Here is a 15,080-nt window from a genome sequence, read left to right as displayed (position 1 = left end):
CACACACACACACACACACACACACACACACACTTGTACAGCTATCTTTATGGGGACTTCCTATAAACGTAAGGATTTTTTTACTGTAAAACATATGACTTTTTTTATTTGCGGGGGTAAAAGTAGAGATTTTGTGGATATTTTTTTTCAAAACTTATGAAACTGTTTGCTTCAATCGTTGTTTTTGCTGTGAAATGACACAAAAAAGGCATAGTTCACCCAAAAATGGAAATGAATCACTTATTTTAGACAATAGTAGGTGTTTTCACTGCAAAAAAATGATTTTCTTAGAGTTTGTATCTTGTTTCTAGTCCAAATACCTAAAACATCTTAAATCTTAAATCTTAAAGCTAAACCTATTGTCTTGTTTTAAGAAATACTGTACCGAAATTAAGTAAGTTTTTCCTTAAAACAAGCAAAATAATCTGCCAAAGTGGTAAGCAAAATTTTTTTACTTACCCCTGTAATGTGAAGTGATGCTGACAACAGAAGTGGGGATCAAAATGCAGGTTTATTAGAGAGGTCAGGTAAGCAACGGTCAACACAGGGCAAACAGATGTATCCGGGCAATCCAGAGTCGTGGTCAAAACACAGGCAGATGATCAGAAGGCAGGCAGCAGACAGGAATAAACGGATAAACAAGACGAGGATCAAAACAAGGCAAAGCAAGACAAAGGAGATGCGTTGTAATGTCACAAATACAGTAAACAAGACTCAGCCACATAAATAGATCCAGCTGGAATTTAGATTATGTGTCTCTGACAGGGGAAACAGTGTATCAAGGAGTATGTGGAGGACTTCATTAATTAACATCTTTGGATGAGGTATGTTTAATGAGCTTTTTTTGTGGTGGGCTATCTGAACCTCTATATTGCTCTATGTCATTGCACAGTCCATTGGACTTTAGGAAAATATATTGATTGGGCCTTAAATGTGTCTGGGTGAAAGGAAAGCAAGACCCACTTGCAATGGGGCTTTCTGCTCAACCCAGGAATAATATAATGCTGGCATCTCCTGTACTCATGTCCCCTGTTCACCAACCCAGACCACAGCTGGTTCACAAAATGGCCGCCTCCAGTTCTCCAGCTCACAATCTGCCATTAAATGGACTACATGTTCCATTCATGCACCACTCACACTCCTGGCCTACGTCCCTATTATTGCAGACAGGCACAGCTGAAGCTACTCATGTACTGATTACTCTGACTATTTATACAGCACACACACACACTTCTGAGTCTTGTTATACTGAACTGTGAACATTACAATGTGTGTTCCTTGGCCTCTGTGTTTGAACCTTGCTTTGTTTTTTTTTTTGTTTTTTTAGATTGTCTGCTGCCTGCCTTTTGTCCATCTGCCTGTTTATTGACCACCACTGTGGATTGCCCGTTTACATCTGTTTGCTCCTGTGTTGACTATTGCTTGCCTGTTCATCCTGCTAATAAACCATGAATTTGGATTCGCACCCCCCCTTGTCAGCGTCCACTTCACATTACAACCCTATTGGCAGATTATTTTGCTTGTTTAAAGGAAAAACTCACTTAATTTTGACATATTATTTCTGAAAACAAGACAATATGGTTTGCGTGTCTAGAAAAGGCTTTTTTATATAAGAATTTGTAGATATTTGGACGAGAAGACAGAAAACCGAGGTAAGAAAAGCTTTTTTTGCAGTGTTGAATGAAAATCTGTAACCATTGACTTCCATAGTAGGAAAAAAATATCTCTACCTCTAAAACCAACATTCACAGGAAACAATCTGCATTTTCACTTTTTCAAAGTACATTATTTTGTGTGATTTATGACCAAAAAAAAAAAAAGAAAAAAAAAATCCTTAGAAGAAAAATAACCCCTGCAATGTTAAAATTGACTGGTATTGCTATACTTGTGGGCATATTATTTTGGTCCACAAAACATGAAGTAAACAAGGCACATGCTCACACACACACTGGACTGTGTGTGAGGAGTCTATTAGACAGATTCCTCTTTATTGACCGAGCAGGGTGAGGTCAGAGTTCAGACTGTGTTACACAGCCACATAGATTTAACCTTCACCTCTGTATCCTGTGTGTGTGTTTGTGCTCTGAGTAGCTCTTAACAGCCTATGCTTCTCTCCGATTTGTATTCAATGTATTTATTTAAAATTTTTTTGGTATTATCTGCTGATTTTCATGTCATATATTTAATTTAATTATTGTGTAAAATAGTGGATCCCAAAGTGTGGTCGGGAGACAATAAAGGGGTGGGTGGGGGTTGGGGGGGGGTTGATTTCCGAAAATATTGTATATGTTATTAAACTATTAGAATTACTAGGGATGACCCGATCTAATCACGTGATTGGAAATCGGGCACAGTCACGCAATTTCAGACTTGATCAGAAGCTGATGTTACCTCCTACTCAGGACATACATATATATTTATATTTTTTAACACATGTATATTTGTAAATGTATAGAGTTAGACCTCTTTTTTGAAACAGCAATAGTGTTAGTTGCAGCAGACTGACTTAACAGCACAATGTTAAACTTTGACACCTTTACTGCACTCACGTACATTAAAAATAAGTGCCACGACTGAACATAAAGGAGCGATCTCCAAGTGGCAGTCTCCAAAGTTAAACCAAGAATTGTCTTGTGCTGTAAACATTGTGTCCATTATTCTCTTTAGTGAGGTTAATATTAAATTAAACAAATTAATAATGACTATAAAAACATAAGGTTGTTAGACTGTTACTTTGTTTGTGTTGTCAGTAAGCTTGTTTAATATCCTATTGGTGTGTGTGTGCACCATTGTGTGTAATGTTTGTATGTTTATAACCCCCTCCGAGGATAGTGGGTGTTGTGAGTCACTGGAAGTGTTATTTTGGGGGTCGCAGGCTGAAAAGTTTGGGAACCCCTGGTTTAAAACACATGAAATACAGTTAAAGTCTGAATCATTAGCCTGCATTATAAGCCCTCCTGTATATTTTTTCACCTCAATTTCTGTTAAACAGTGAGAAGATTTGTTTTAACACATTTCTAAGCATAATATATTTAATATCCCATTTACAGTAGCTTTTTCTAAATTTATTTAATCTTTGCCATGATGACAGTACATATTATTTTACTAGATATTTTTTCAAGATACTAGTATCCAGCTTTAAGAGTATAAAGGTTTAACTAGCTTAATTAGGCAATTAAGGGTAATTAGGCAAGTCTTTGTATAACAGTGGTTTGTTCCTGTTAACAAATAAAAAACAAATAGCTTAAGGGGGCTAATAATATTGACATTGAAATATATATTGAAATAAAAAAAAAAAAATTCATTAATTCATTTTCTTGTCAGCTTAGTCCCTTAATTAATCCGGGGTCGCCACAGCGGAATGAACCACCAACTTATCCAGCAAGTTTTTACGCAGCAGATGCCTTTCCAGCCGCATCCCATGTCTGGGAAACATCCACACACACTCATTCACACACACACACACACACACACACACACACACACACACACACACACACACACACTACGGACAATTTAGCCTACTCAATTCACCTGTACCACATGTCTTTGGACTGTGGGGGAAACCGGAGCACCCGGAGGAAACCCATGCAAAGGCAGGGAGAACATGCAAACTCCACACAGAAACGCCAACTGAGCCGAGGCTCCAACCAGCGACCTTCTTGATGTGAGGCGAACGTGCTACCCACTGTGCCACTGCATCACCCTAAAAAAAATAAAAAATTACTTATTATTATAGGAAATACTGTGAAAAATTCCTTGCTCTCTTAAACATTGTTTGGGAAATATTTTAAAATGAAAATTCACAGGAGGTGTGCTCTGAGTAGCTCTTAACAGCTAACAATTATTATTTTTTTTTGTGTTGGTATTATCTGCTTATTTTCATGTCATATATTTAATTTAATTATTGTGTAAAATAGTGGTTCCCTAAGTGGGGTCGGGAGACAATGGGGGGGGGGGGGGGGGGGGGGGGGTGATGGGGGGTCGCTTGGTGATTTCCAAAAATATTGTATATGTTATTAAACTATTACAATTACTATAGATGACCACATCCAATCACATGATCGGAAATCGGGCCCAATCTGGGAAATAATTTTAACTTTAACTGTATTGATTTTATATCTATAAAATGAAAGTAACTGATATTTATTAAAACTCAAATTCAAATTGTATTTGTCTAATACACAGTACGATATGCAGTGACATGCTTCTAGTATCCGCATCCAAAATAAAGCACTAAAAGTAGTTCAAAAATGCCATGCATGCTATAGTGTATGTGCCAAATCTTCTGTTCAGTATTTTTTCTAAAGCCACACTCACATCAAGGACAACAGCTATAGCAATAACTACAGCAGTCAACATTTAAAATGGACGAAAACCATTGGTCAATGTTGTCCTAAATCTATTGATATACACCCACTCTTGGCTTTTCTTAAAAAAAAAATGTTTTGATCCACTTTAAATGTTCCTGTATAAAGTTTAAACTATACCATCTCAACACCCCACCAGCATTGTTAAAACAAATAATTAACTAGGGAATTTTTTTTTTTTGGATGATTTGTACAAAGGTAATATATTTTAATATATTAAGAAGACATGCAAATACACTGCAATAGAAACAAACAAACAATGTTGTTCTGAAATTCCAGAATCAGTCTGTCATGAGAATGATTCAGTTAAATACCTGAAACATCAGACATCCAAACACAAGAAAACACAGCAGTATTGCTATGTACATAATCTAAGCTACAACGTTTTCTATTGTTGCAAAAAAATAAAAATAAAATAATAATAATAAAAATAAAAGTGAATAAATGAATACAATTAAAACAATAAATAAATACATTAAAATATAAATTAAAATAAAATAAAATGTTAATTATTTAATATTTTTTCTCAATTTCTATTTTCAGAGAGATTTTTTTCAACTCATTTCTAAACAGTTTTAATAACAAATTTTTAATAAACAATTTATTTTATCTTTGCCATGATGACAGTATATTTAAGACACCTAGGGCGCAAATTAAAGGCTTAACTAGGGTTATTAGGTTAACTAATCAAGGTAGGGTAATTGAGCAATTGTATAACAGTGGTATGCTCTGTATTCATTGGAAAAATAATGCTTAAGTGGGCTAATAATATTGAACCAAAAAAACTTTGTTAAAAAAACTTTGTTAAAAAAATAACATCTGCTGTTTTAAAACAAATGAGACTTTCTCCAGAAGAAAAAAATATTATAGGAAATGCTGTGAAAAATTCTTTGCTCTGCTAAACATTATTTGGGAAATATTTTTAAAAAGTTACCGGAAGGCGAATCATTTTGACTTTAACTTTAAGTGATAGAATTGTTCTCTTGAGCATGTACGATGGGGATGTTGCTTTATTTACAGAAAACTGTTACAAAAAGAAAAATGGCACCCCCTCTCTACTAACCCAATCCCTGATTAACAAAGAGTAAAGAGTGTTTAACAAATTAGTATTGAAAACATAAACTTACAATCAAAAAGAGGTTAAAACAAAGGCTGTATGAGGTGGTCAACAGAATCAACAGAACTTAAACAAATTAAAGCTCCTAATCAACAAATAATGCTTAAAGGATTAAACAAAGCATATTTTTAAAGTCTCAAAAAGAGCCTCCACACACACACAAAAACACCACTGTTCCATTGGAGACAAGCTGCTTAAATGCCCACGACTTTACTCGTCCTCAAATCACTGAATGGGTCATTAGTGGCAGCAGGTGACGTTCATCATCACCTATTAGGGTGAAGCAGAGAAGGAGAGAAAGAAAATACAAAACAGAAACAAATACGTCCTGGGACGTAACAGCAATGCATCAATCTGGTATTCAGTTTTCAATTTTGTGCGAAAGTATTAGTTCATTAGTTCTTTAGTGGACGCATCGATTCTCAGAATTTGACTATGAGTTGGCAAAGCAGTCGTTCAGATCTCACTGTAATGGTGCAGATAATGTGGTGAAGGTACTGTAATCTCCACCTGCAGAACACTGGAAATAGCCATCTTGTTAGTGACCATGAGATCAAGATAATTGTGAGTTCAGAGAGCATTTACCTCTCAGATTGCTCCATTAAAAAGACTACATTTTCCAGTGTAAGTCAATTCTCTTTTTCCTTTCTTTTTGTGTCCTGCAGATCTGGATAAGCCTGTGCTCACGGTGCACCAGACGGTTGGTGATGTAAGAGGAAACTACTATCAGGAAAAAACAGTGTTTTTACGCTGTACAGTGAACTCCAACCCTCCTGCTCGCTTCATCTGGCAACGAGCAAACAATCCAATCGAACAGAGCAAAGACAACGGCGTGGACATCTATGAGCCTCTGTACACACAGGTACAACATACAAATTTGTCTTTGTGTCATGATTTATGATGGTTATATATGAAGATGGTTATGTCTTTTAGACCCTAACTTTACACCTGAAGCATACAGAATCACCATCATCATCATCATCATCCTTATATAATAATAATAATAATAATAATAATAATAATAATAATAATAATAATAATAATAGCGGTTCATTCCGCTGTGGCGACCCCAGATTAATAAAAGGACCAAGCCAAATAGAAAATGAATAAGTGAATGAATAATAATATATTTTTTGATTTATTTAGTTATTTGTTTATTAATCATTCATAATGTAATAAATATAAATATTGTATTATTTTTCTATATTGTAATATTTCTATAATAATTTATTTATTACAATATTTAGTAGGTTTAACATTTGTTGTTTGGCAAGTTATTTATTTATTTATTTATTTATTTATTCTTATCATTTTTGTTGTTGTTAGTAGTAGTGGTAGTAGTAGTAATATGACCATTAGGATTAATAATAATAATAATAATAATAATAATAATAATAATAATAGTAATAATGAATCAATGTTAATATTGTTATTATAAATGTAGTATATTTATTTATTTGGTATTGTTAATATAATTAATATAAATTTTGTATTATTTTTCATATTGTAATATTTCTATAATTGTTTGTTTATTGCAATTTTTAATAGGTTTAAAATGTGTTTATTAATTAATTAATTTATTATTATTATTATTATTATTATTATTATTAGTAGTAGTAGTAGTATTGTTATTATTAATAATAGTAACAAACATATATATATATATATAGATAGATAGATAGATAGATAGATAGATAGATAGATAGATAGATAGATAGATAGATAGATAGATAGATAGATAGATAGATAGATAGATAGATAGATATGTGTGTGTGTGTGTGTGTGTATATATTATTGGTTTATATTACTATAATATTATATAATATATATTATAAAGTATAATATTTCAAATATATTTCTATAATTATTATTTTGTTACACAATTTAGTAGGTTTATTATTGTTTTAGGCAAGTGATTATTATTATTATTATTATTATTATTATTATTAGTAGTAGTAGTAGTAGTATTAGCATTATTATTATTAGTTATAGTATTTTAAAATAAATAATAATAATAAATATTATTTTAGGTGTATTATGGTGTTTTCATTTATGTTTTTTTTTATTCCTTTCTTTATATCTATAGGCTTTGTAGACTTGTAAGGAAAACAGATTATTCCAAAGCCCAAGAATAGTCTTTCTTTTCTTTTCTTTTCTTTTCTTTTCTTTTCTTTCCCTTTCTCCTTGTGTTTGTTGCAAAGTTTGTCAAATTTACAAACTTTTGGAAACAATTTTGTAGTAAATCCACCCACGTCCACACACAGCTGGGCAGTATGCAAAAATTCCTCAGTATAGGCTTTTTATTCCCTAAAACAGAAAGTTAGATTAATTAAAGTTGATAATCATTTGAATAGCGAATAACCACAGGGGGCCTGGCCAATCACAGGGAAACGCACTCAATAAATCAGCAATCCATCAGTGATGAATTCATAATCTGAGCACTTATTATTAAAGAGCCGTTTGAGGAAGGTGGGATGGATGGAGATTGATGGCTTTGCTGTTAATAATGAGGATTATTCATTTGCCTGATGGACTCAGTCAAAAGAATTAGAGAAATTTATAAATCCGGATTTTATTCTCTCTTTATCACGCACACAAAGCCTCCGACATCGCACTGAAATATAAGTGATGTTCCCAGGAAACCTTTTGTGGCCCATTTGTGTCCAAATTAATTATTACTGACAGGATTAACAGGATACCAACTATAGCCACATTATTTAGCCACACACACACACATTGCATTGGAAAGTTTTAGGAGTGTTGAAATAAAGAGGAACTGCCAAAATTATTGTCTTGTGTGTGTGCGTGCGTGTGTGTGGACTGACTCTCCTAAAATTGCGATGCTTTAACAGATAATTGGAGGATGATTGGCAAATGTCATGTGGTTTTCATTATGTTTAAATGCCTGCTCTGTCAAACAGAAGACATGTCTTTAGTGTGATAAACAGTTGAAACCAGAAGTTTACATACACTGAATAAAAAGGCACATAACCATTTAAAAAAAAGTCAAATGTTAATGTGACTAAACTTTTTTCTCTTTTATATTAGTTAGGATTATCAAATTTGTTTCTGTTATGCTTAATAGCAGAATAATGATATATATATATATATATATATATATATATATATATATATATATATATATATATATATATATATATATATATATATATATATATATATATATATTATTATTTTTTTTTATCATTTTTTTTTTTTTAGAAATTGTTATAACTTTTCTTGAAAGTCAAGTTTACATACAATAAGATCATTATGCCTCTGAAAAAGCTCAGATGATGGTGTCAAGGTTTTGGAAGTTTCTGATTGGCTAATTGACAACATTTGAGTTAATGTGAGGCACAACTGTAGAATAGTATTTAAAGAAAAGCTCAAACACACTGCTTCCTTGTGTGACAACATGGGAAAATCAACAAGCCTGAATCAACAAAAAAGCCAAATTACAATTTGCTAAATTACACTGGGAAAAAGACTAATTTTTGGAGACATTTCCTGTGCGCTGATGGAACTAAGATTGAACTGTTTGGCCATAATGACCAGTGTTACATTTGGAGGACAAAGGGGAAAGCTTACAAGACTAGGAACACCATCCCAACTGTGAAGTATGGGGGTGGCAGTATAATGTTGTGGGGCTGTTTTGCTGCAGGAGGGACCGGTCCACTTCACAGCATACAGTAGATGGCATCATGAAGAAAGAACATTATGTAAAAATAGTGAAGCAACTCTCAAGATATCAGCCAGGAAATTAAATCTTGGCCACAAATGGGTCTTCCAAACAGACCATGACCCTAAGCATACTGCCAAATTAGTTAAAATGTGCTTTAAGGACAGCAGAGTGAAGGTTTTGGAGTGGCCATCACAAAGCCCTGATCATAATCCTATAGAAAATGTGTGGGCAGAGTTGAAAAAGCTTGTGCGAGCAAAGACAGTCAACAAATCTGACTCAGTTACACCAATTCTGTCTGGAGGAATGGGCAAAAAGCTTGTGGAAGGATACCCGAAACATTTGACCAAAGTTATACAGTTTATAAGCAAAGCTAAAAAAATAACAAGGAAATGTCTGTAAACTTTTGACTGTCTAAATAATAAAAAAAATTACAAAAAAAAAATCTCTCATTATTCTGTCATTTAGTAAATGTAAATCATTTAGGTAATCCTAACAGACCTAAAATAGTAAACATTTCGTATGATTTACCTTTAAAAATGCTTATGTTTCTTTTTAAGAGTGTATGTAAACTTCTGGTTTCAACTGTATGTTTACTATGTGTATGTTTTCAGGGGGAGACGAAGGTGCTGAAACTAAAGAATCTCCGGCCCAAGGATTTTTCTGATTACACTTGTCTAGTGTCCGTACGCAACGTGTGTGGTATTCCAGACAGCTCCGTCACCTTTCGGCTCACCAACACCACCAGTGAGTTTTCAGCCATTAATAACATACTTTGCGTAATTGGTAACACTTTTAAATAACGACTCATAAAGTAATTTATTTACTAACATGAACAAACAATTAGCAATACATTTATTATAGTATTATTCACCTGTGTTATTATTAAGTTAAATAATGTTAGTTCATGTTAACTCACAGTGCATTAGTTAATACTAACAAGCACAACTGTGGGTGTCAATAATGCCTTAGTAAATGTTGAACTATGATTCAAAATGCTTCACATGATTATTTATGCTTAGTTTATAATAATAAATGCATTAACTAATATTAACTAATGGACCATTATTCAAAAGTGCTACCACTTAAGTTATTATCCACTCTGTGGAACATGGTCTCATCACAAACAAATACACAGCACATATACAGTTAGGGATGGCTGAAGTGAAACTGACGTTTTGACACAGTGTCCAGATCCTGAAGCGCAAGTGTTTCGAAACACTGCACTGAAGCATGATCCAAAACACCCAAGTCACATGACTAAAGTGTTTTAAAAACACCAGAGGCCTCATGTATCAACACAAAAACTTTGCGTACGCCAAATTTCATGCTCAAAATTGCTCACGTTTGGATTTACTAACGATGAACTTAACGTGGGAATGTGCGCAGCTCCACGCCAGCTTTTTGGCTGGCGTACGCACATTTTTTTTGTGCGTGTCTGTTTTATTTCCATTGGCGACTCCTAGAGGCAGTTGTGTTAAATTCCTCTCTACAAAGTGTCTGAGACTTGCAATGGCAGCTGTATGAGACGGGTTCATCTAGCAGGTATATAAGGTTTCCACAACATACAGTTGACCAGCCAAACATTAAAGCACAATTTGCAGCGGTCGCCAGTTTTCCCAATGTAATCTGAGCTATCTACTGCACACACATTGCTATTAAGACACTATCTGAAGATGAATTTGCATGCGTGAATCAGAAACATTTCCATTCAATAAATGTGCAAATAAAATATGATGCACAAACTTATTAATGATTCCTACTTGTCTTTCTCGTGATAAATAGTTGGCAAAATCTTATATGTAGTGGGGGAAAAAAGAAGAAAGAGTTCATCAGACGCTGGATTCGAACCGAGTTCATGCTCGAACGTGTCAAAACAAGTTGCTATGCGTCTTACGAGCTGCGCCACTGAGACTATTAGTAGAACTGCAACATTTTTCACCTATAAATCTCACTATTTCTTTTTTTGATTAACTCAGTGCGATGTTCAGACCCAACTGTGTTAACCGCATCAGCTTAACTCTCCCACTCTATTTTTTTCTTTTGTTGTTAATTCCGGAGGACAAACTTGCAAATAACACCGCTTTTCTCCGGTCTACCTCTGAAAGCAGCACCTACAATTCACATTTTGTTCAAAGTTTCTCTTTTTGCTTGATTTTGTCATTGCTTTTTCGTTGAGTTTTGCCATTAGCATAGTCATTAGCATATTCATACGGGGGAGGAGGCAGGGAGGAGTTTTGCGCTCGTGCATGTTGCGCTCAGTTTCACGTTCATTCAGATGTACAAAAAAATATGCGTGAGATTCGGCATACGCAGTGTTTTAAACATCTGAATTTTTTTCTACGTACGCACATTTACAGCTTTGTGCGTACGCAATGTTTTAGTATGATTTCCACGCAAGTTTTTGTACATGAGGCCCCTGGTCACTTGACTAAAGCGATTCAAAGCATTGATCAGTTCAGAAGCGTTTCGAGACCTGGCGAATCTGCATTTGACTACCAGGGTCAAATGAATCTTCTGTATAGTTTGGCCTAGTGGACTGTGCGTGTGCACGCTGTTACTTTGCATCAAACGACTTTTGGGTTCGAATCCCGACTTGTACAAATACTTCAAAATCATGGTTTTATGTGTTTTAATCATGTTTCTGTTTTATGGTGTTGTCTAATTTTTGTAACACTGTAAAACAATAAATAATATTTTTACAGTACTCTGATGGTTGGGTTTAGGGTTTGGGTAGATGTTAATAAAATACAATAAATGGGAAATTTAATGAATAATAGAAATAATTCTTGTGAACTTCTCGCCACAAATGTGTCTGATCTAGCAACAACCCTGTTTCATGACCAAAACAAGACAAATTTTTCACAGTGTTTATTCGTATGTCAGACCAATGTTGAAACAAAACCATACAAGAACAAAGCATTACCAACTGGTATAAAATAGCTGTATCAACCTGGAATCGAACCCACTATCCCAGCATGGTAGTCAAAAATCCTAACCACTCCACCTAATCAATTGAATGTTGAGGCCTGCAAAGTGGGGTTTAATACCTCAATTTGCTCAACTGTTCTTTGCTGAAACTGTTTCAGTGCAATACATTAAAAAATGACCACTAGGTGTCAACGTAGAGTGGAGTTTCAAAACGTTTCGAAGCTTTGACACATTTGCTTCGACTGTTTCAGGGTTTCATGAAGCCTTGCTATACAGTTGACACCAGAAGTTTACATACACTGTATAAAAAGGCACAAAACCATTAAAAAAAAAAAATTAATGTGACTAAACTTTTTCTCTTTTAGGTAAGTTCAGATTATCAAATTTGTTTCTGTTATGCTTAATAGCAGTATAATGAGGGAGATATTTTTTGAGAAATTGTTATAATTTTCCTTGAAAATCAAAATTACATACATTAAGATTATTATGCCACTGAAAAAGCTCAGACGATGGTGTCAACAACAACATGGTATATTTTTCAAGTGCACTGTAAAAAGCAATTAGTTACTTTACTTTAAAAAAGTGAGTAAACCCGTTGCCTAAAAAGTAACAAGTCGATTACACTCCGCAAACACTTAACTAAACTTTTTTATTTAACTTTTATAATAATAATAAGGCAACAAGATACTCTCTTTTTAAAGTAAAGTTAATTAACTGCTTTTTGCAGTGTATCGTGCAGCCCTACACTGTAAAAATGCAGGGCTCCACACATTTCTTTTATGTTGTCCCAACACAAATCAATTAAGTTAACTTACAGTAATTGTATTTACAAATTTAAGTGGATTGAAAATAAAATAATTAAACTGTCCCAAACAAAATGTTGGTTCAGCTCATATTAAAGAAGTAGTTTGAACGAGCAGCAAAAGTAATGTTTTGAGTGTATGCTGTAAGTTTTTGCACATAAATATTCAGATTCAAAAAATCTAAATATTCATTCCTTTTGATTTTGTGAACTTTTTGTCAAAGTTCTTCCCTAATTTTATTTTGCTCGTTATATCGCAGTGTTAAAATGAATTGCGAAGGGAGTTTCTTGTTGCTGTTATACTGTAGCTTAACAGATTCTTTTCTCCTTCAGCTCCTCTTATATTATGTTTCTCCTCAAACGTTTCTTTTCCCCTGGTTATATGTTGACCTGTCAGGTTTAATTCAGCTCTCTTTGATTAAATCTGCAGTTTTCTGAGCGCTGTTCTCTGCTTGTCTGTCTGTCAGCGGCTCTGAACATTCTCGTGTGTGTGTCTTTGATCACATTGGTCTCTGCACTGCTGTGCGTCTCAGGTCTGTCTCTGTTCTCAAGGCAGACGTCGCTATCATTGTGCCGTCCCGTATTGAGATTCTTCTCGAAACCCTGGGTTTGTTTGTTGGAATAGATGCGTCAGTGGTGTGTTGTGGTTAATGCACATTGAGCTGTGGTGCTTACAGTAGGTGAGAGTTCAAAGTGACTATTACCGCCGCGTCTTATACCGCCGCCGTTTGAAATAACGGCCGCTCTGTTTTTAGTATATGACAGCAGCTTGTGAATGAGCCGCCAGGGGGCGCAAAGGGACGGGATGCGAACGGACAGAAATAGCCTTTACAGCAGCTTTAAATATGCTACTGTGCTTGTAAATGAGATTAAACAATAAGTCAAAGCATTATAATTCCTTCATTAATCATTTAAAATTTGTTAACACACTTTATTGTAAACTTTTTAAGTGCAAAGAGGACTAGTTTTGGAAAATAGAATTGAAGAAATAAAAGACAACTAACATGAAAGCACAAACATTCAGTACAAATAAGTAGTCTTAAATAAATAAATAAAGCAGTCTTTTAGCCTAAATATAGAGAGATGTTCAGTGTTTGCTATTTTGATAGGACTAAGACAAGACATTTTCATTTATTTTTTTATTTCTGTTTTTGTTTTAATTTTCGTTGTTGATTATATTTTACTATCTTATTTTATGTCTCAACAATTGTACATAATAATAAACGAATAATGAAAACTAATTAATAATGAAATTAGGCCTAAATAAATTATTTATTTAAAGATATTGCGGCGAAACACTGAGAAACGGTCAGGGGCATGGTCTAAAGAGCTTAAGTTGAATGCTGCTTCATCAAAAGCAAATAAATAAATAAATAAATAAATTGACCTACCTTAAGGAGATCACTGAAAGTGTAATAAAACAAATTTTGCCGCAGGACATAACATAAATTAAGTCTGGCAGGTTTATCTTTAATAATTTAGTTTCAGTTCAGTTTTTTTTTTTTTTTCAAAACGTCAATGTTCTCCTTTAAAGAAGCTATAACTGTTGTTTTGTTTTTTAATTAATGGCTCAGTATGTTTGGTATTTTAATTTCAATTTCAGTCACCTTGCATATGCGTGTGAAATATAATGCCGCATAACCGCGAAAAAAGAAGAAAAAGCTGTCAGTTAGACCTAATTCATCAAAATGAACTGTAATAAAATACAGCATGTATGTTAATACTGGCAGAATGTGAACAAACTCAAGGTAAGGCTAAGATATGTGCTTGCTTTTTTAATGCATTTAAAAAGATTTGCGGCTACTATGGTGTATAATAATGTTTTTTCTTCCTTTTTTGTATGGTAAAGGACAATGCACATTGTTATTGATGTAAACTTAGACTAAAACTTACCATTGATAAATGTGACCTAGCCTACTTCAAGCAGATAACTTAAAGTATAATAAAAATAATTTTGCCACAGGACATAAATAAAGTCCCGCAAGTTTAGTTTTAATAATTTGGTTTCAGTTTTGTTCAGTTTTTTTTTCTCAAAACATCTGTTTTTCTTTAAAGTAAAATTGTTGTTTTTTGTTGTTGTTGTTTAACTTGTAATGGCTCTCTCTCTCTCTCTCTCTCTCTCTCTCTCTCTCTCTCTCTCTCTATATATATATATATATGTAATTATTTAATAATATA

At 33.8% G+C, this 15,080-nt stretch overlaps 1 protein-coding gene across 3 annotated transcripts in view; it reads left to right on the top strand.

Moving 5' to 3' along the window:
- mdga1 (MAM domain containing glycosylphosphatidylinositol anchor 1) overlaps nt 1–15,080 on the top strand; it is a 406,307-nt gene that overhangs the window by 208,153 nt on the left and 183,074 nt on the right. For all 3 annotated transcript variants that reach the window (XM_073920291.1, XM_073920290.1, XM_073920292.1), the window contains exons 5-6: nt 6,153–6,349; nt 9,784–9,916. In XM_073920291.1, coding sequence (XP_073776392.1) covers nt 6,153–6,349; nt 9,784–9,916 — 330 coding nt within the window. The remainder of the gene's footprint in view (nt 1–6,152; nt 6,350–9,783; nt 9,917–15,080) is intronic.

Source organism: Danio rerio, chromosome 13 (assembly GCF_049306965.1).
Source record: "Danio rerio strain Tuebingen ecotype United States chromosome 13, GRCz12tu, whole genome shotgun sequence".
Classification (NCBI taxonomy): Eukaryota; Metazoa; Chordata; class Actinopteri; order Cypriniformes; family Danionidae; genus Danio; species Danio rerio.
The sequence above is the reverse complement of the archived record's forward strand: the minus strand, read 5'-3'. Positions and strand labels throughout refer to the sequence as shown.